The sequence below is a fragment of the Buceros rhinoceros genome, unplaced genomic scaffold (assembly GCF_000710305.1).
Source record: "Buceros rhinoceros silvestris isolate BGI_N320 unplaced genomic scaffold, ASM71030v1 scaffold31716, whole genome shotgun sequence".
Taxonomy (NCBI): Eukaryota; Metazoa; Chordata; class Aves; order Bucerotiformes; family Bucerotidae; genus Buceros; species Buceros rhinoceros.
In genome coordinates this window covers 2,708-23,061 of record NW_010417418.1, presented here as the reverse complement: position 1 = coordinate 23,061, position 20,354 = coordinate 2,708, and the positions used below count along the sequence as shown (strand labels likewise).

The following is a 20,354-nucleotide window of genomic DNA, read 5'->3' as shown; positions in this document are numbered from 1 at the left end:
AAGCTTCTCTGAGCTGGAGAATCATTAATATTTCAGCCTAGCTCATTTAAAATTCAAACATAACCTTCTAAACTTTGGTCTGTGTCCTATATCTGGAGTAGGAGCCAGTTAGGCGGTTCTGGTGTCTCCCTTTCTGTTACTTGAGAAAATAGGTAATGACGGGGAAAAACTGAGCTGTGCTGAACTTTGCACTTCACAGATCATAATTAATCATCCAGATAGATACTGTAATATTTCTTGATTTTAGCAAATCTTAAAAACTCTTAAACCCCCCTTCCCTCCTGAAGAAAGGAAAGCATTAGCATCTTTGGTTTGTTGTGAAGTGTTACTTTAAGGAACTTATCTTTAAAGCAAAATTCAAATGTTCATATTATACGTATGAACATATTCTTTAGAAAGGAATTCATCACAGAGACATCACTGTGGGGTTTGGGGGGAAGTGGGTGTGGTTTTTTTCAAAGATGGGCATTTGCCCATAGCAATGAGTGGTTCAGAACATCTGGGTTGGGAGGAGCAGCCCATGGTACAGCACGCTCAAGTTCTGGAAAAGCATATTGGGTTAAAATGCAGTTGGCTTGAGGACAGAGAGTATAAAAGTCCAGTACATGGAATGTAAGCTCCGTAGCCAGTACAGTGTATTTGCTGGGTATAGGGCCAAAGGGGAGAATAAAGAAACAAGATCCCTCCTTTCACCTTCCATTTCTCACTCGTCTGTGCAGCCCCCCCCAGAAGCTCTTGCTCTTTGCATGCCATCCTACTTACCCCGGCCGAGCTGGATGAGCTGTTTACTTTCCTGTCTTGCTGCAATCAGGACATAAATTAATGTTCAATAAAAGAATTCTTTTTTTTTTTCCAACTCATTTCAGTATTTTTCTGCTTTGCAAGAGATTGCAGAATCTCTCTGATTTTCCTCTAGTGCCAAGTCTGTCATAATAAACAGTTTTGTCTCAGTAACAGCCACTTATATCACCTGGTGCACATCTGTCTCTGCTCCTGCAGTACTCCAGCTGTGCTGTTCTGCTTCCCTGCATGGGGTCAGTACCACTCACTCCACTTTCCTGCTGGTGGTACCTTGCCACTCCAAGGGGACAATTAATCAATACCTTACATAGTTTACTACTCAAATTTCCAGAGGTGTTACATTATTTTTCAGCGATGTGCTAAGATTCCTTGTTTCTACAGTGTGACACGGGAGTGTAACAGGTTGGTTTGCCATAGCACGTCATCACTGGGCTCCTGTACGTTAGCCACAACCAAAAATAGGGGTTTTTTTAAGTTTTAAACAAAATCATCTCCATTGCTTAGATTGTAAAGTGACCCCCAGCGACCCAAGCTCTTAACTGGAAAGGGAAAACAAAATGTGATGTCTATTCTATTAGAAAAATAAATAACTAATAAACAACAGGAATGTCCAGAGCCTTGAGACGCATCAGGAAGTGATTACCAAAAGAAGTATTGTATCTCTTCTTTCCACGGGCAAGTATTGGTTATGAGTGATAGAAAACAAAATAGTAATTTCAACATAGTCAATACGCTGCCATAGTCAATACGAGCCCACTTCTACCGAGCAATGTCAATACTGGCTTAAAGGGTTTGTCTGGGTTGGGTGTGTTTTGTTTGTTTTTTTTTAATTCAATATACTTTTGTATGAAGGAATATAAGCAATAAGCCCAGCCTTTGCCACACCATTCATACGGATGCAGGTTCCTCCCTTGCATCTGTGCGGCATTAACTGGCTTTGCTGTGAGGAGGAGAGAGGATGTATGAGCCTGAATCCAATTGCAGGATCAAGACAGATTATGCAAAAATCCAATAAAAGCATTTCCCCGGCAGGGAGACTTACTCCAAAGAGAATAATGCTATTTTCAAGATTGTTCAGGAAATATTCTAGTTCAGAAGAGTTCGTGCCAGCTCCAGAATAATGGGCAGGTCATACTTGTCTTTGTAATTCTTAATTGCTCTAATGAAATTACTGTTGAAAACACCTTCTAGGAGACAGATAAAAAAATAGACTTGGCCTAAGAAAAGTTGCCTCTGAAGAAACACCCACATTGCCTCCAGGGACAGTGGGAAGGCTGCCTTTCCAGCCAGCAACTCAACCAGTTTGGCCAACAGTTCCCAACTGTCCTGTCGTCCCCAAGGACAGCCTTCCCTCAGAGCTGCAAGTAACTCTCCAGCCTCCTTTGCTTTAATTGAACCAGCTTGGAAAACTTTACTTCTTCCAGCCACCACTTCAACTACAAAAGCAAGTGAAATTCAAATCCCATGGTCAGCTTCCTGCCATGCCCTCTTCCCTTCATGTCTTGCCAAAAGGTCTCAGCACACACAAGAGGTGATCCTAGCGCTGGTGGCCAGGGCCAGATGCACAAGTGTGTAAGTCTCACACTTGCTCATGATGCTGTATGGAGCAGAGACAGCCCAGGACTCTGGATCGCATTGGGTCTAGGCACCCTGAAGCCCTGGGCATGCACTCCCCAGGTAGCTCCTCTCAAATATTGGCTGAGCATCACCTCTCTCTGTTGTGTAGTTTGGGAGCCTTATGGCTACCACTGTAAAGGTGAAAGGGAGACGTGTTAGTACAAGCACTTGTCTGTCAGTTTTTCTGCTTCATACAGCTGGGCAATGAGACACCACTGACTATGTCACGCTGACCCCGGGACTGGCTGTCTGCTGAAAATTTCCTAGAAATGAGTTTAAGAGTTCACAAGGAGCCTGCTTACTAAGCAGAGAGACAGATAGCTCAAGCAGGCAAGAGGAGGCTGTAGCACTGCAAGGCCAAGGGGCCACAGCAGATGGCAGTTGCGGTGGGGAGGAGGCAGGGATTGCTGTCGGGCTGCTACCCAAAGGCTTTCTGGGGATGTCTGCCTTCCAAGGCAGCAGCTGGCCTATAAATGCCTTGCAATTTTTGACAATTTCCTCTTGTCTAGCTGCTTAGAGGAAAAGGCATCATCTTGCTGGTTATTCTTTCTAGTCTGGTGTCTTTGTAGGAAGAAGAGAGACATATCTGTAGGCTGAATTATGAGGACAGGGTCAATTATGAGGCCACAGGACTTTACACAGAGACCATCCCCTGGAAGCGGCTCCCATGGCATATTGGACTTCAGCTTCCCTCATTTTATCATAGCAACAGTCCTTACTGCAAGGGCTGAGACAGGCACGTGTTTCAAGCTATGGAAATGGATGTCGTTTTCCAGGATGAATAGGAGACTCTTCTTAAAACTATGCTTCCTATTTTAAAGAGTTGATATGATTTTTTTTCCAAGAGGGTCTTGGAGCAGACCTTTACTACTCCCTTACCTTTCATTCTTACTTCTGTAAAGACTAAATTTAGCGTCCAATTAGAATTGTCATCAGCCCTAAATTAGATAGTAGTAATGCAGTGGCTAAGCTTCCACCTTGTTAGCAGAATCTTAAAATGTACACGGAGCTAAGAATCACCACCCTCTTATCCCAAACCTCCCCAAAATCAGGACTCCAAACCCTGTGCTGCCAAGCCCACTGGCCTTCTGCTGCTCCACGTTGCTTCTCATTCCAAACCACATCCTTCCTTGCAGGGCCATCAGCCTCCGCAGGCCTGCTCCCCTCGCACGTGGCAGTGCAAATGACAATCAGCCAGCCTTCGGCATCCAGACACGACCATCTCAGGAATCCTCTGCGCTTTTGGCAAGCTGCCTGCCCATCCCTAGGCACTTGCTGTATCCAAGCTGGGCAGGTTCCTCAATGAGCACAGCTGCCTCCCATATGCTCTGGAGCTGAATGGGAAAGCCAGATCCTCTCCCATAGCTTGAGCTAATAGGCAGGATTCTTGAGCTATTGCCAATGAAACAGCCTCACAAAGGAGAAAACAGCACACAGACCTCCCTGGCATGCAAGAGGTTTGGTGTCCAATCCCTACTTTGATGCCTGTTTAGGGAATTCATGTTAACCAGTAACAGGGTAGTATAAATGCATGAACCTTGCAAAAGGACTTGCAGAGCTTGTGTGCCTTGAGCACAGTCTGGCAGGAGATGCTGGTTTAATCCACACCTCCGGATGCCAGAGATGCACAGTGGGATCAGCTGCTTGTGCTATGAGCCCTCTGACACAGTATGGAAGAGGGACAAGCATCCTGCAGTGTTTTGACATCCCTGATTTTGCAAATACTGAATTTAGCATCTGAGCTGAGACAGGAAGGTAAATGTGGAGCTTTACAAAACGAGTTCAGGTGTGAACCTATGCAAGCCCTTCGAGGGATAAAATTGTTGCTAAACATTCTTAGCCATACAACGCAGATGAGTGGAAAAGCTTCACATCTGAAGCCTGAGCTCTTGATCACAAATCACAGGCACCTCTGGATTTTTGGTTCCATCAGAAATATATCCCAGCTAAGAAGTGGGGGACCCTAGAAGATACCAGTTACAGACCTAAGGTCCTTAATCTACTACTCTATGATTTTTTTTTCTTTGTGGATGTTCATGTCATTGCTTTGTTGGGTTTTTTTGGTTTTTTATATTTCAGTTACACAAGGCAAGCATATGATTTACTCATTTTCATTCTGGGTCACTGAATACTGTTATCCATCTTGAAATTGGAAAGATTTTCTTCAGACTTCTGAAGTATAATCTTTTCTAGAAACTTATAGCCAAATCACAGTTCAATTCTGTAATTAGTTCCTTTAATTCACATCAAAAGCTAAATGTCAGTTGACAACATATGGCCTGTCAGGAGCAAATCTAACTCTGACGATGAACCAACCACCAGGAAATAGTTTACACTAAACAAGCTAAAAAAAAACCCACCACATACACACATGAGAACAAATTTGTAGTTACGTTTAATCAAATCAAGGAAAATCTACCTTAAAAACACAAAATCACATTTGGTAACCCAATACATTGGATTAGAGAAAGCTTCAAGCTTTTAAGCACAAGCCAGAAGTCACAGTCTCAAATGAGAATTTCAGAGGCCAAAGCAATACGCTGGAACAAAGTAGTATCTGTATGTGGAGGCATGCTCCTTGCACCATTGGCGTGGTTTCGGGTGCTGTATTTTTTTTAGCTGTCATACAAGAAGCAGGTGTTGTATGTGTTTTATAGTTACGTTTGTTGCACTGCTTACCTAGGCCCTGGATTAATAGAGAAAATGGGCAAGTTAAAGCACTCGCCTGTCCAATTACTACCCAGACAATTTACACTGTGGTAAAGCTAGCTTTATTTAAATGAAGTTCAGACGAGGATTGACTTTACATATTATTAACAGCTTTGGAGCTACAAATATAAGAATCAGGATTACACAGGTCATGCTACTGTTATTTTGTTTTACCTGCTGCAGTTATTGCAATATGGCTTAACGTACATAGGTATACAATTTGTCCAAATTCAGCCAAGTTTGCACTTGTGAGGTGTTATTAAGAGCATGATTAACTTTCAAGCCAACTTAAACCTGTGGAAACCAACCGAGGTTGTTGGAATTGCCCAAAGCCAAGGGAGAAAGCTGCTGCTAACGGTGGACAGAGATAGACTGGATTGTTTGAAACCACATTGTTCGGCTTTAAATATTTATATCATTTGCTCTGAGGTAAGGAAAAATCTTTTGATGCTTCCACGCGGGGCAGCACCAGACGGTGCAATCACACCAGTGCAATCAGTCACATTGCTTGCTGAATGCGCAGCCTCAGGGAAAGGCGAGCACCTGCCGTAACAAGAGCATTTGTACACTAGAAGTTGATTTTACAATAAATTACTATACAGTTAGGATAGTGAGCTATTGTTGAACTTGATGGGCATCAGTTTCACAAAGTGCAATCCGGAACCTTCGCTTCAGATATCAGAGCTGAAAGTACTGACTTGTACCCCGTGTTTGATTTTAATGTAAACAACAAAAGAGAGGACCGACTCCTGTTGGGGACAGACATCCCAGGACTCTCGGTCTCGGGGCTTTTCTCCACCTTCAAATCATCCTGCTTATTCTGGTCTACAGCTGCTGTCAGTCCAATCCACCTTACGTGAAGGTTAAGATCTCAGCACCCCAAAGGTCTCATCAGATTTTTGCAATCCAAAGCAGAATTCATCACCAAGCCCTTACCCTCCTTCCTAGTCCCCCCTCAGTGAAGACAGAGAATTGAGAGGAGCAAGGAGTATTTCAGGAAATGCTGTGCTGGGAAAGATGTTCAGGCAGGGGCTGGAAAAGGAGCAGGCTTGTATGCAGGATTAGATAGTGTAGGTATAGGAAAGGCTCGGAGTTGGAAGGGGCAGCGACCAGAAACGATTAGACTGGAATGAGAGGGGTGTGATCTGAGGGTTGTGGTACCACCAGGGTTGCTACATGAGCAAGATGACAGGGAAAGTCTAAGCCTGAAGGGTTCTCAGAAACCAGGGGAGGACTGCAAGTAGAAGCGACTGCTGAATCTGACCAAGGTCAGAGCTCTCCTTTTGTCTTCAGAAATATCGTAGTTCTACATTAAAATCAGAACTGGGTTTAGCATATACATATAAATATTCAAAGCAAGACAGTCAAGTTCTTGAGAGATTTTACAAGGGGGAAAAACCTGGAACAATAAATAGGAAACTACATGTTATCGATTTCCACTCCAATGGTATAAACTTCCTCTCCACGCTACTCTAAAAAATTCATTTAAGGGTATGCCTAAGTAGTACAGAACTATCATAGCTCTAAATTAAAATCAGAACTGGGTTTAAGACATACATATAAATATTCAACACATTACAGTCCAGTTCTGAGACCTGAAGTCTGGAACAACAGAACAAGGCTATTCTCAGCCTCCTTTCAAACTACATTGTAGAAGTAACTTCTGACTAAATCAGGCCTGCACAAATACAACTGAAGCATGGATAGACACACCAGAATCGGACTGAGAGGCAGCAACCTTGAGCATCTTGCTCAAGAATTTGTGTGATCCAGTTCCTGCTGTTTGATAGAGACATGCCTGCTACTCAGCTGCAAGTCTCATGTGTTCTCATCAAGTCGGCCCTCCTCTTCCCCCTCACACACGTATTGAGGGACAGATCAAGGCTACAGAAGATGTGGGGGTAAGGGTGACTGCCAAAAGCGAGGAAGGAGATTCAGGGGTAAGTGAAGGGATTCAAGGAGATGGGACAGACAGGACACACATTAAGTGAGGGGACGGTAATAACTGTGTCAAGTTTTAGCGGTCTGTCCATTCACTCAGTTGTGCATCTCCAGTCTAAATTGTGTATTTTGAGCAGAAGCAAATGACTTTCCAATGGAACACGTCTGGATATAGCCAACGTTAAAGGCATTGCTTTTTTACTAGAAATGACAAAAAAGGTGAGGTCTTCAAAAGAAAGGATGTTAACATCCAAGAATAAAGGGTAGTGAATAAAGCTCCTGGTTCTGTCACAGGATTGTCAGCTGTTCTCCGGGACTGGCATCTCTGCAGATGCTCAGCACATCTGAAAGACAACAGCAGAAAAGCTTTATTAATGACAGCCTACTCTCTCAGCAACATCATCTTTTCCCAAGCAGTTCTCAAAGTCAAAGGTCTCATGACTTAGTGAAGCAAGTGCAGGGTTAGACTGTACATATCATTTCTGATCCAGATTTCACTGAAGTGCAAAGAGCTCTGGTACAAGGCACTCCAGGTTTACCATGGAAGGCACCACTCACATCCTCTAGGATTTTAAAAAGAGAGGAAGTGTGGTTGTGGATTAAATCCTGTACATTAAAAGACATGACACATGACATGTATCTAGGAAAAGTGGAAAGCACATTTCCTATCTCCCAGAAATACCACCCTAAACTACATGCAAATTCAAGCGTGGGTAGCTGTACAGAAAAGAAACAAGGTACTGAGCAGCCAGAGAGACAGGCAGAAAAATGACAATAATAAAAAAAATCTGTAGCCTATTGGTTAAACTGGGGAGCAGTTGTCTTTCACCAGAATAAGAAAAAAAGGCGACACAACAGTTTTAGATCCCAAAATTATTTTGGAAAAAGAAAGAAACTGCTGGCTAAAAATGCTACTTACGTTCAAGGACTCAGGAGCCACTGAGTTCTGACTTTGTGGACTATCACAAGATGTTCCTTCTTGGCAACTAGCATCCTCCCATGTCTGCGTTTTGCCATCTTCCACTGGTGGATGATACTGTTCTTCCTCACTTTCTCCGCATGTTTGCTGACCTCTGTGTTGGTCTGGGATTTCCATAATCTGCCCAACCTCTTTTTCCCTTAATTTTGCCAGGTGTATGTCTAGGGGGTCTTTGGTTGAATTTTCTGAAGTACTTAGTTCTAGTGTTGATTTCTGAAGTCTCACACTTTCCCCTGAAACATCTTCATGGGTAGTCACAATTGTTAAAGAATTCTGACTTTGCCCATCTTTCAGCATCTCAGAAGTTAACAGCGTGTCTTTTGTTTTTACTACAGTTGCATGAATTTCTGCAGACTCTGTTAATGCAGCAGTTTTCAGTATTCCCAATTGCTCGAGTTCCTGTTCTTTACTCTGTATCTCTTCCTGGAAGACTTCCTCCTCCTCTTTTACTGAAAGTTGATGATCCACCCGTGTACTTTCCAGAAGTTCAGGTATTTTTGTATCTGATGGACTTTCCCCTATGGTCTTAATGCACTGCTCTGATGCAAAGGCAGCTGACTCTTCTGTTTCTGCAAGTTTGTGAACTGCCGTCTGGATGGCATTCAACACAATTTTCGTACTCTGGGACTCTATAGTCAAAGACTGAACAACATCCTTTTCAAATTCTGTGCAGGTAAGGCTGTCACTTAGAGGAATACCATTTTGTTTGGGTTGCCCTGTACTCTGGGGTGTCTCTTGTTCCTCCAATACTCCATTCATGGGAGCGGGAGTTACCTGAGGCTCAGGTCCTCCTGCACTAGCAGGTTCTGCAGTCCCACAGCCTGAACAGTCAACAGCAGTAACTGGGACCTCTTCAGAAGCCATTTGCTCTGGTGTGGTTGCCAAGGGCTGTACGGGTTCATCTGTCGTACCTGCAGATGTTACAATTCCTGCCACGACATGCTCAGCTGCTGCAGCTTCTACAGGCACAGGCACTTTCAGAGCCTCCAAGCTTTCAGCTTGTAGGGAGGCTAAGTCAGAGCCTTCCTCTTGCATGGTTAAAGCCTCTTGCTGGACTGCAGTTGAACATTCATCGCCTCTCACAGCTTCCTGTTGTCCAGATTCAAATACTTCTTTGGCTCTTTCCGTCAGTTGCTCATTTTTGTCATCTACTTTCTGAAAGTCTTGACAGTTTGAAGCTTCTATGAGTTTTTGTTCTTCTTCCGCAGTTTCTTCTTCAGCTAAGCTCCTTGGCATTTCACATTTCTTAGGACTTATGTCAGTGAGGACGGTGCTTCCATTTTCAGCGATATCTGGGCATGCTGATGCTAAATTATATGAGCTGCCTGTTTTCCTGTGTGTCAGAGCCTCAGTGACAGTGGTGTCACGCTCAAAGCATGTTTTGGTTTCAAGCACAGCATCTTCCATTTTGTCACCTTCAGTTTCATCACTCTGGGAGTGGGTTTCAGTTGTTTTTTCTCTGCATTGTGGCTCTAGAACAGACATGGAATCTTTCGCTGTAATGTGCATGCCAGCCCCATAGCTCGTAATCTGCTCAGCATTTGCAGTTGCTTCTAAGCCAATTGTTTCTGAAGAAAGGGCAGAGGTTTTTACCTCATTCTGCAGTGGAACCTCAGTAAGAGTGACTTCTGTGCTTACTCCAAGGAGCACGATGCTCTCATCATCCTCCTCTCTCTGGGCAGGTGTCCTGCTAGGAACTCCTTTAGTACAGGCTTGCTCTTCTGAGTCTAAGCCGGGAATTTCATCTTGTCTTTCAGGTTTAACAGGGATGACAGTAACAACTGCTTCTGTGGGTTCTGGTCCTACAGTGAGAGTTCTGCCTTCGCCTTCAAGCTGTACAGTGTCATCAGCTGTAAGCCCCAAGGAAGAGGTTTCATCCTCTGTCTTGTCCTGCACCTGCAGAGAATTGCAACAGACCTGTGAGAAAGCGTATGAGCAGGGTGTGACCAGGAATGTTCTGGGTGAAAAAGCACCCAAAGAAACAACCAAAAGGAGGAGGGTTATGGGATGCGCAGGAAGTGATGGCATTGAGATTAGTGGGTCACCAAGATCCCAGCTTGTGTTCAGTTTCTCAGGACACACGTTATTAAACAAAGGGCAGCCTAAAGCAAGGAACAGCCAACAGCACTTCAAACAAAAACTAATCCAGTAAGATGGTGGGGAGTAGGCAAGAAGGAATACCTCAGCCACAGTAACTCCTCCACCTTTAAAGCAGGAGATAGTGGTGTCATTTCATTTCCCCCCTTTGCAGAGGTACCTCGGCTACAGTTGTATCTCTGCCTACAACTGAAGATATCATCCCTATGTAGGGCACCATACGGATTACGTATGGATCTCAGGTGTTCATGGATCTTCAGTCACATTGTGCTCTGCAGGAGCCCCAGCGGCAATTATTTCAGCACCTTCAGATCCACGCACACCATCTCCCACGCCATTTTTGTAGGCATTGCATACACGTCACTCTGCACACACGTCTCAGTGGCTGCTGCTTCTGGACATCTGTGTGTGTATGTGTCTCACTAGAAATGAACTTAAGTTACCTCAGGCTGCACAAGGAAGGTCCTTGACATAACCTGGTTATAAATCAGGTATAATGTCTAACGCAACCTTTGTGTTATATGTAATACTTACTGCAGTCTGTACTTCTGGAATACATTCATCTCTTGTCTCTTCTACTGTCAGCTCTGTTACAGGCAGTTCCTCTTGTCCTGAAGGCTCCTGCTTTGCCAGTGGCTGTTCCTTGGAAGCAACTGCTTCAGTGCTGTGAAACTCTCTGTCGTGTGATGAAGCTTCCTCTACTGTCCTCTGCACTTCAGATATTTCTTCATGGTCTTCTACAACCACTTCTTCATGTGCCTGCCATTGGCTCTCATCTCTCAATACATCTACATTTTCATGTCCTTCTGTGCTTGCTTTCATTGCAGCAGACATTTCACTTCCCTCTGCATCTTCCTGTAGAACACTCTCTTCAACTCCATTTCGGCCCTGAATGCTCCCTGTGCTTCCCAGGGGCTGGAGGCCATCCTCCTTGCATTCTCCTTTTTCTGGGGACTGTGCAGGCAAAACAGTTTCCTGGCCTATAATGTTCCCATCTTCAGCATCATCTTTCACTTCTGACTCAGCTCCTTGTACTGTTGTAATTAGAGTTTCTGTCATAGTTCTTTCACTAACCAGCTGTGCTACATCTGCCGACTTTACTCTTTCAGCAACATCATGAAGAACTTTTTGTGTCTGTTTGTCCAATTCTCTCAAATTTTGTTCAGTGGCCTCTACTTCTTGTACAGGTGTAGCTTCCTCTGTAGTATCTGGGGTTTCTAACAACTGTGAAACAGCAGAAACCATCTCAGTTGTCTCCTCAGCAAGGGACACTTCCATTGTTTCTTCAGTGCAGGAAGCTTCTGCTCTCTCCTCCAGAGCTGTCACTGCTTCTGAGGTTGGCTCTAGATCACTTGCTGTGGTGTCATCACTTACATCCTTTCTCGTCTCTGGCACTGCCTGACCAGCTACCACTGCTTCTTCCACAATAGCACCTGATTTAAATGTTTTCTCAGCTTCTTCCTCCTCTCTTGCCTGCTCAATGCACTCTGTCAGAGCAGCAGATATCCAAGATGGTGACCTTTCTTCAATACTGGTAACTGCCCTTTCCCCTTCCAGAACTGTAACAGTAACTGCATGTACCAGCCCTTCATGCGCTTGCTCAGTTTTTAAGGTCTCCTCTAATTTTCTTGCTCTCTCTCCCTCCAAAGTTTGTTCTCTCACTACTTTGGCTTGTTGGGCTTCGATTTTCTCCTGCTCTGCTGCTTCATATTCAGATAAAGGAACAACAGCTGGAATATCTGAGTCTTCTTCAGTTGTTTCTGCCACATCTTCTCTTGCTTGTTTAAGATGAGTTGATTCCGGCTTTCCATCTGACTTTTTCTTCCTACGCCCAGGCATTAGTTTTCTAAATGGGACCCACGATTCATCTTTTCCAGGCTCACCATCTGACGTTGAATGCTCCAGGCTAGATCCCACAACAGAGTCTTCAGTTCTCTCTTCCATTCTGGTTTTTGATCTCCTTCTTGGAGTGACTAACCTTTTAAATGATTCCCAGGTTGAAATACCTTCACCTTCAGATGGGCTTCCAGCTTGTTCTGGGGAAGAATTGCCTTGCCCTTGATCGCTCTCCTGAGAGCTAGTAAGAATTGCATCTGCTGCTGTGTCTTTACTCTGTACAGACTCCTCTATTTTTTGGCTTTCTTGACCAAGCTTAGGTTCAGTTTCTTCATCAGACGATGATGATTTCCTAGCTCTTTTCTTTGAAGAACCTACACATATAAAAGCTTCCCAGGACACAGAGGTGTCAACTTTTCTTTTGGGCTCTTCTGTGGTTTTCTCTGGTTTCTGGTCCATCCCATTCTCTTTTAATTCTCCCTGATTTTCATCAACAGCATTTTCAGTTGCAGACACTGCAATGCTCTTTGTCTTATCAATTTCTTCTTCTTTATCACTTTCAGAAGGTCTTCTCACACGTTTCTTGGGAGTCACCATCTTTTTAAATGATGCCCATGGCGTAACACTTTCTCTTTTTCGCTCCACATCTGAAATTGCAGCGTCTTCATTTTCAGTGACCTGCATTCCATCTACATGTTTTTCCAAAGAGGGAATTTCATTCATCTCCTCAGGAGAAGAAGCAGAACTCTCCCCTTTTTGTTCCTCTGGGCTATCTGGGGAATCTGACAAGTGCTGAATTGGTTCACCCTGTTCACCCTGTAACTTAGATTCTTCTCGTTTGCCTTTAAGCTTCTTTCCAGACAGTTTTTTTAATCCAGTACCTGTAAAGAGTTTCTTTAAAGGGCTCCCTTGTAGTTTAGTTTTCTCTTGAGATGAGAGCAGTTCAGCTTCGTTTGTGATACCTTCTGGAGGCCTCCTTCCAGCTGCCTCTTCAGGAGTTATTTCCATGGTTATTTCATCTGGTTTCATTGTATCAGTCATGACTCTGCCAGTTTTTTGCTGTAGTACTTCATCAGTAGGTCTGATTGACTGTTGATCATGCTCTGTGTCAACTGAACACTCAGGAGCAGAAAAGGATTTCAGTCCAGGAGCACCCAGAGTCAGTTCTGTCTCATGTTCTTCACTTGCTTTCTTCTCTGAGGTTCTACCTGGAGCCTCTTCTTGTGTACTCTCTTCTGCTGGTTGTGACATTTTCAGTTCTGCTTCCTCTGCTTTGTCATCAAATATTTCTCTTTCTGGTGCAGCAGGTTTATTTTCTCCTCTTTCTTCAGATTTTTCAAGCTGTTCACTAGAAATTTCAATTGCCAAAGATTCTGCTTCAGGTTTCTCTTCAGATGATGTTTCAGTTCTCTCATCTATTTCACACTTCCTTGACTCCAGGTCCTCTCCCACAGGTGAAGATGTTTTCAATTCTTCATTCACACTGTTGGTGACAACAGGTACCACTGACTCTGTTTTTAGTGGTTTCTCTTTCACTTCACTTACTCTCTCTCCTCCTTCAGTTTCTTCTTCCTTTTTGCCAAGATCTTCTGAGACTTCCACCAGTTTCCTTTCTTGATCACCATCTTCAGCTTTTTTCTCCTTCCCACTACCTTTAGCAACTGCTGCTGCTACATCCCCTTTTTGTCCCTGCTCATCAGGCTTCATTAGCTCTTCCTCACTTGCTTCAAATCCTGTGGCTGCCACAGTCTTTTTTGATTCGTGCTTTTCATCTTCCATTTGCTCCTCATGCCTTTCAATAGTTACTGCTGTCACATTACTCTCTTCATCTTGCTTCTCAAACTCAGATTTTTCCTCCTTTCCACTGGTTTCAGTTGTTAGTGCTGTCCCCTCTTTTTCTTGCTCCTCTTCTTTCGTAGGAGACTGTAATTCATCTTCCTTAGGCTTCCTAAAGCTCTTCTTTTTTCTAAATCCAGTCCATCCCTGAGTAAAAAATTTTCTTAATGGCGATGCAGTATCAGTGGCTAAGGCAGCTGACTGAGAACAAATCTCATGTGCTTCTGGTGTTTTAGGAGATTCATCTTCTGTTGTTTCATTTTTTGATGTGTCTTTGGTGGTGTCTTCTGCAGAAAGTGCATCCTCAGGCACTGCTATTTCTTCTGGCCTGACTTCTTTTTGATCATCAGCTCCTTCAGGGACTTGTGCTTCCTTTTTCACAGTAAGCAGTTGCACTGGTTCCGATTTCCCTGTCTTTTCCTTCTTCACTGTGAATCTGAACCCAACAAATTTAAAAACCTTTTTAAAACCCAGATCATAAGACTGTGGCTCAGATGTGTGGTCTTCTGCATCTTCTTCCGAAGTTGATAACTGTTTACCAGTATGAGCATCCTCTTTCTCAGTGTCTACACCGTCCTTGGTGCTCGAGTCAGATGGACTTGTTTCCATAGTTCCAGGGTCTTCCTTCAGACTTACACCGGTATGTTCTGTTTCTCCAACTGTTGAAACAACAAAAAAATGAACTAGTTAGTTTCCTTCCCAATTTAATGTTCTAGTATACCTTTATATAATTTATTTTACTTTTATCAAACTTTCCTGAACATACTTGTTCTATTATCTGTTTGCCTCTTCTATGCACTACTAGCAATTTTTAAAAAAAAACTAATTTTTGTTCTAAGTTTACTATAATTCCTTTTCTTTCTCATATTCCTGTATGGGTCTATTCAAAGTTTATTTGCAAATGAGCCTGTCAAACTTGTCTTTTCTCATTCTCTTTCCTTCCTTTGCAGTTTGTTGGGGTTTTGTGTGTGTTTAGGTTTTTTTGGTTTGTGGTTGGTTGGGTTTTTTTACTTTAGGGCACATTTATGTGAGAAAAAAATTTTATGTTGATCCTATCAGTACTCAGAGAATATACAGAACGAAACATGTAATTATTCCTGAAGCAAAGCTCAGCATCCTTTCCATGCAGAGAGAGACCTCTGATGCAAAAGGAAGAAAAAAAACCAACAACCTACCACCACCAAACAACCTGATAAAAAAACCCAAAGGCAAAACTGTTGACCTGAGATGATGACAAGAAAAGAAAAGCTCATTTTACAGCTCTCCCCCAAAAGAATAGTAAGATGTGACAGTGTCCATGGGAATTTTCCTGAAAATTTTTAACCACCAAACCAGTTAGATTTCAACATACTTGTTTTAAAGAACATGAATCTTAGAATTCTCCCCATACATCACGTCATCACTATGGCGAGACAGAAACCTCATCTACATCAATTCCACAATGCTTAGTGTGAGATTGTTACTCTGCAAGCAGGTGAAAATCCTACCCTCCACTGCTCACAAGTCTGTGTTTGCATTATCCCTTTCTTGAGCACCATTTGAGTTTTTCCTTCAGGGCACCAGCAACCACCCTCTCTTGGTCTTGCTGGGACAATTCAAGTACTAGTGCTGTGTCTGGTCTTGAGCTGCCTACGTTCACAGACTGGCATACAAATTAAACCCCTGGAAATGCAGCAGTTAGGAAGCCAGCACGCACCAGCTTAGAGCACAAAATTCCAGGCTCACTATGGCCCAAATAAGTAACTTTGGAGGAAAAAGGTGGAAAGGAACAAGGACACCAAACCTTCAACCTCAAAAAAATGAGCAGGTAAAATTGCTGTTGCCTATAATGAGAATTTTAATAGTAGTAATAATTGCGTGATGAACATGCATGATGACAAACAGGACAGCACGTGAAGACAAAAATCTATGGCATGTTCAAGATACCAAAAGATTCTTGGATACTGCCAGGATTTCATTTAACACTCACTGTTCTCAACCCTTGATTTTCTGCAAGGTGTAAGTGCAAGGCCATGAGGGAGTGTACTCTTCCTCTCTGACCAAACTTGCTGGAATGCTAAGATGACAAAATAAAATTAAAAAAAAAGTAATGATCAATATTCAACAGCAACACCCTGGGAGAAGGCATGGCCCCTTTCCTTTAAGTTGTACGTGGGCTACTTTAATGCCTGAAGGCATGCAGGAGACAGCTTTCAAAAGCACTTGCATCACTGAATCCCCCAAAGTGATTTAGTTTTTACCTGATCCACCTTTAAGTTGGATCTAACTCTGCAGCTGGCTCTGCTTTGCAGAGAGGCTGGACTGTCTGATCTCCAGAGGTCCCTAGATGCTTCCTCAGTTCTGCCTATGTCCCCTCAGGAAGAACTGCATCTTCACAAGCACATAGACAATGGGGTCTCAGTGAGGCTGAAATGTTACTAAATCTACCAGTATAATCTACAAGTTTTCTAACAGCTGTGTGGAAGGCAAATCATGTTTATATTCATTATCAGCAGCCTACTGGTTGTTGTCTCTCAGCTGACATAAGCAAAGCTTTTTTGTTTTCTCTTTAACAGTTTAAAATTACTTCAATTGTTAACTCCTGATTCACTGACCTTTGATCACACCCTACTCCCTCAACATTTTAAACCAGAGATGTTCAAACCAAGTAATCTGTGAGAGAGCAGGGTAAGATGAAATGGACACTTCCCTGAAGAAACCAGGGTTATTACTCCATTGGTAACGTAACTTGTGCACACACCAAGGCATTCCATGAGGAAAAAACCTCACTGTGAGAACACTTCAGACCATGGCAGGGTAGAGAAGGGAAATAAGGTTGTAAGCACAGCTAGAAGCAGCAATAACACAGCTGAACTCAGTTTCAGTTTGAAGATGGTTACCAAAGAAAAACCAATGTGCATATCAATATTTTCAGACTCTTATGAATCAAGCCTTATGCAGTTGTACGCTAAGACTATATGAGAATAAAGCCAAGGTACCACTTCTGCATCTGTGTTCTTTTATTCCTAGATCCAGAAAAATTTCTTCCATCAAACTATGTAATTTAACAAAAAGCCCATCATAGCCTAATGGGAATTCACAAATTTGAAGGCATTTCTTCAGCTACTAAGGTATACATATCACAGTTATTTAGTAACAGGTACTTTAACATATTCTTCAGTTTGTCTATGCTAGAAGTAATTTTTCTGACTGAACTAGATAGAAAACTAAACACTGATGATTTAATGCTAAATAAAATTTGTTCACGAGCCAGGCCTTTTAACATCTCTGGTAGAAACAAGATCTACAGAGTCCTGTTCTTCCTCAGACCATTAGACATACGGAGATCTCTACCTCCATCTGACATGACTTAGACAAAGGCAGAAGAAAAAAATGGGGCCGAGAGGCAGTGGGGAATGCTGTGTCTAAGTGGGGAAGACCAGAAGCAGGGAGGCAGTCGGAGCAGAGGAGAGGCCGGACGGCACTCATGGCTCACTGCAGGCAATGGTGGGCAGCTGAAGACAGAGCTTTCCAAGGCTTCCCCTTTCCTCTTCCAAACACTCCCTGGGAATGCATGCCTATTATTTTGAAAACCTTGATGTTTTAACAACATTGAAAAGAGTTTACAGCTGCAATTGAGGCTGCATTTCTTTATTTCTAGAACACAAATATAGCGTTTAAGAGGAGTTTCAAGGTTTTACAGGTGAACAGGATTACTGTAAGAGGGGCATGACACAAATCATAAATGAACGAGGTACTCTATTTCCAAAGTGAGAGATAAGGTGTAAGGCTAGTGCATAAGGGTATCTCTTCATATTCATAAGTACAGAATTTTTTCTTATTTTGTTTATAAAATGGTGTGATTCTAATACCCTAACATAAAGACTATATTTCTGTAAAACGCTTTGCAGGCAAAAAGAGCTGAAGAACTACTAAAATATCTGTAGGCAGAGGTATGTATTAAGATAGCAAATGCAATAAAATTAGAGAACGCAGAGTTTAGAGGCACAGTGATGAGCTTTCCAAACTGTTAAATCAGGCTGACAGTAATTAGGTCTTCCTTGAGAGTCCAGCAAGCTTGCGACCTTTTGCAAAAGGAAAAACTAACAAAAAAAGCCCAGTGACTGACTGAACATTTTTCATAGCAATCTGAAAAGCTGCAACTATGCTACAAACGTCACACTTCCATCACACCCTCATAGAGCAGGCTGGGAATACTTATAGACTTAACTCCAGCACCACCCCTCCGATGCCACAACAAAACGCATTTAACCTGTCCGGAAGGTATTTCACCTGCAAGGTAAGACAGAGCTTGGATACCAACTGTTAAGTGACCTGCTGCCATTGCTCCCAGTCTCCACTTTACCTGTTGTTTCACATTTAAATCCTTGGAAGAGTCTTTCAAACTGAATTTCTGATGCCCTTCCTCAGCATTTGAAGAGAGAGACGCCATTCAGGAAATCTGCCTGCATGCTGCCAGGAGGCTGCCACTGTTGTATGACCAGCCTGCAGGGCACCATATACCATACTTATATATCATACTTTCACAAGATATATCCCAAAGAGCATTTTTATATCCAGTGGGGCACAAAAGAAGAAGAGCCAAGAAGTCAACTGTACACGCTGAACTTTGTATTTAGCATCTGGATCCTTTAATAATGTTTTTATTAATGACATTCTTGGTGCCCAAACATTGTTAGTGCACTTCTGAATGCAAAGCAAACTGTGAGGAACTCTCCTTTGAAAGATTTGGAAGTTATTACACATGGTATTGTTGTTCAGAGTACTACAGCATTGTCACTACTTCAAGTATTTTGGCAGGACAGCTAGCACTTTCTGAATGAATTCATTGAATTTGAAAGCATCTTTAAGAAACACAGGAAAGCTTCATCAAAATACCTATCAGGGGAAAAAAATCTAGTAAGACACTGCTACAAAGACAATTTCTTTAGGTCAGACTGGAGCAGGGCTGCACTTCACCAGCTACATGCTATCAATAGCATAGATAGCACATACCAATAAAACATATCAATAAAACAATCAATAAAAACATACCCAGAAGCAATGATAAAAATCAAAAGTGATATCATAAAGTTGATCCACTTTGTTATTTAAATCCACTGTGGCTAAGAGCTAACGGCAAAATTCTACTTTAACTGCTTACGTACCAATTAAGCTTTCAAACATTAATTGAATCAAGGTGCTTCTTGTGTTTTCATAACTGTAAGTGTTTTGTGTTACTCTGAAAGAAGCGTATGAGACTGACAGTCTTAGGGAATTGAAAGTGCTTGATTTCAGAATTTCATGGGTAGCTTACTCCATGGTAAGAATTTATTTCTGTTTTACTAGAAGTAGACTGATCAGATGTTGGAAAATTAGGATTTTCAGAATGACTGAATTCCTGTTTCATTCCATTAAAAATTAAATTAATAAATATAACTTCTCTTCTAGTAGTCTGATAGACACTGTTGGCAGTGCAGCTTCACTCCTCCCACCATCTCATCCGTATCTAGAAGTGAAAATGAGTTTCGCGCCTGGTAGTTGCCAGAGCGTTAGAAAAAAGCACTCTGACCGCAAGAGTTAAATCCACAGCACTTCATGTGCTCTCAGTCAACCATGTCAACATCTGGAGCTGGTTGACTTTTCCCCCTAAGGATTTGCAGCACAGCGCTGGATTTTTTCTACGAATTCCCTACATTCTCAATCTCTCAGATGGATGTCACACACACCCAGCGTCTGTTTTGCAAACTCCACTGACCACCGAAAGGCTCCAGAGGACTTTGTGTTCCTTTCATTTATTCAACGTTTAAGTATTTAGGGCCAAATCATGCTCTTGGTCACATATATAATGCTCTCAGTAGCTCTGCATGAGCATAAACGAATGCTGAAGACAGAGGGCCAAAGGGGTATTTTACACTCATTTGCTTCCGCCATACCTAGGTTTGCTATGGACATGACCTGTAAAAAACAACTACTGCTGCTCTGAAACTCACACGACACTGAAATAGGAAAAGGCAATTTAAAACCCCCATAATTTGAAGTGAGTGTCAATGATATATCAAGTTTTCAATTGTTAAATGCAGTTCTCCCTTAACTGCATAATTCTATTATTATTAGAAACATTTAAAGACAAAGGGTAAAAACTGGTAAGGATGGAGAAGCAGTAATTAAAAATAAAACACAGTTTGAAATTATAATATCTATGAAAAACCTGCCTTGAACAGATTTATTTAGAATAAAGTAGCTGTTTTGAATTAGTGAAATTGAATACTCTAGCAATTAAAAAAAAAAAGGCAAGTCATGCTTTTAGGTTTTCATTGCCGAAGGTAAGAATTGGACATTATACCACAAATCCCAGTTCTTTTAACCACAAGTTTCAGGAGGCTGGGTTTAATAAATCAAAACACACACACCACCCACTTTGCAGCAACAAAATAACACAGAAATACGTCCAGGTGTTACCCTTCTAACTTTCTTTTTTTTTTTTAAAACTTCAACACTTAGAGTCTGTGACACTGCTGTTTCTTGACAATGTATTTCACAAATTATTCCTTTCCCT

At 42.3% G+C, this 20,354-nt stretch overlaps 1 protein-coding gene across 1 annotated transcript in view; it reads right to left on the bottom strand.

Annotated features, from left to right (window-relative positions):
- Positions 1–7,987: 7,987 nt before the first annotated feature.
- Positions 7,988–20,354, bottom strand: part of AKAP12 (A kinase (PRKA) anchor protein 12) — a gene marked incomplete at its 3' end in the record, with an annotated part of 13,680 nt that continues 1,313 nt past the window's right edge. Inside the window, exons 2-3 of the mRNA XM_010138209.1 lie at positions 10,679–14,475; positions 7,988–9,943 (exon numbers count right to left, since the gene is read on the bottom strand). Of these exons, the coding sequence (XP_010136511.1) occupies positions 7,988–9,943; positions 10,679–14,475 (5,753 nt within the window). The remainder of the gene's footprint in view (positions 9,944–10,678; positions 14,476–20,354) is intronic.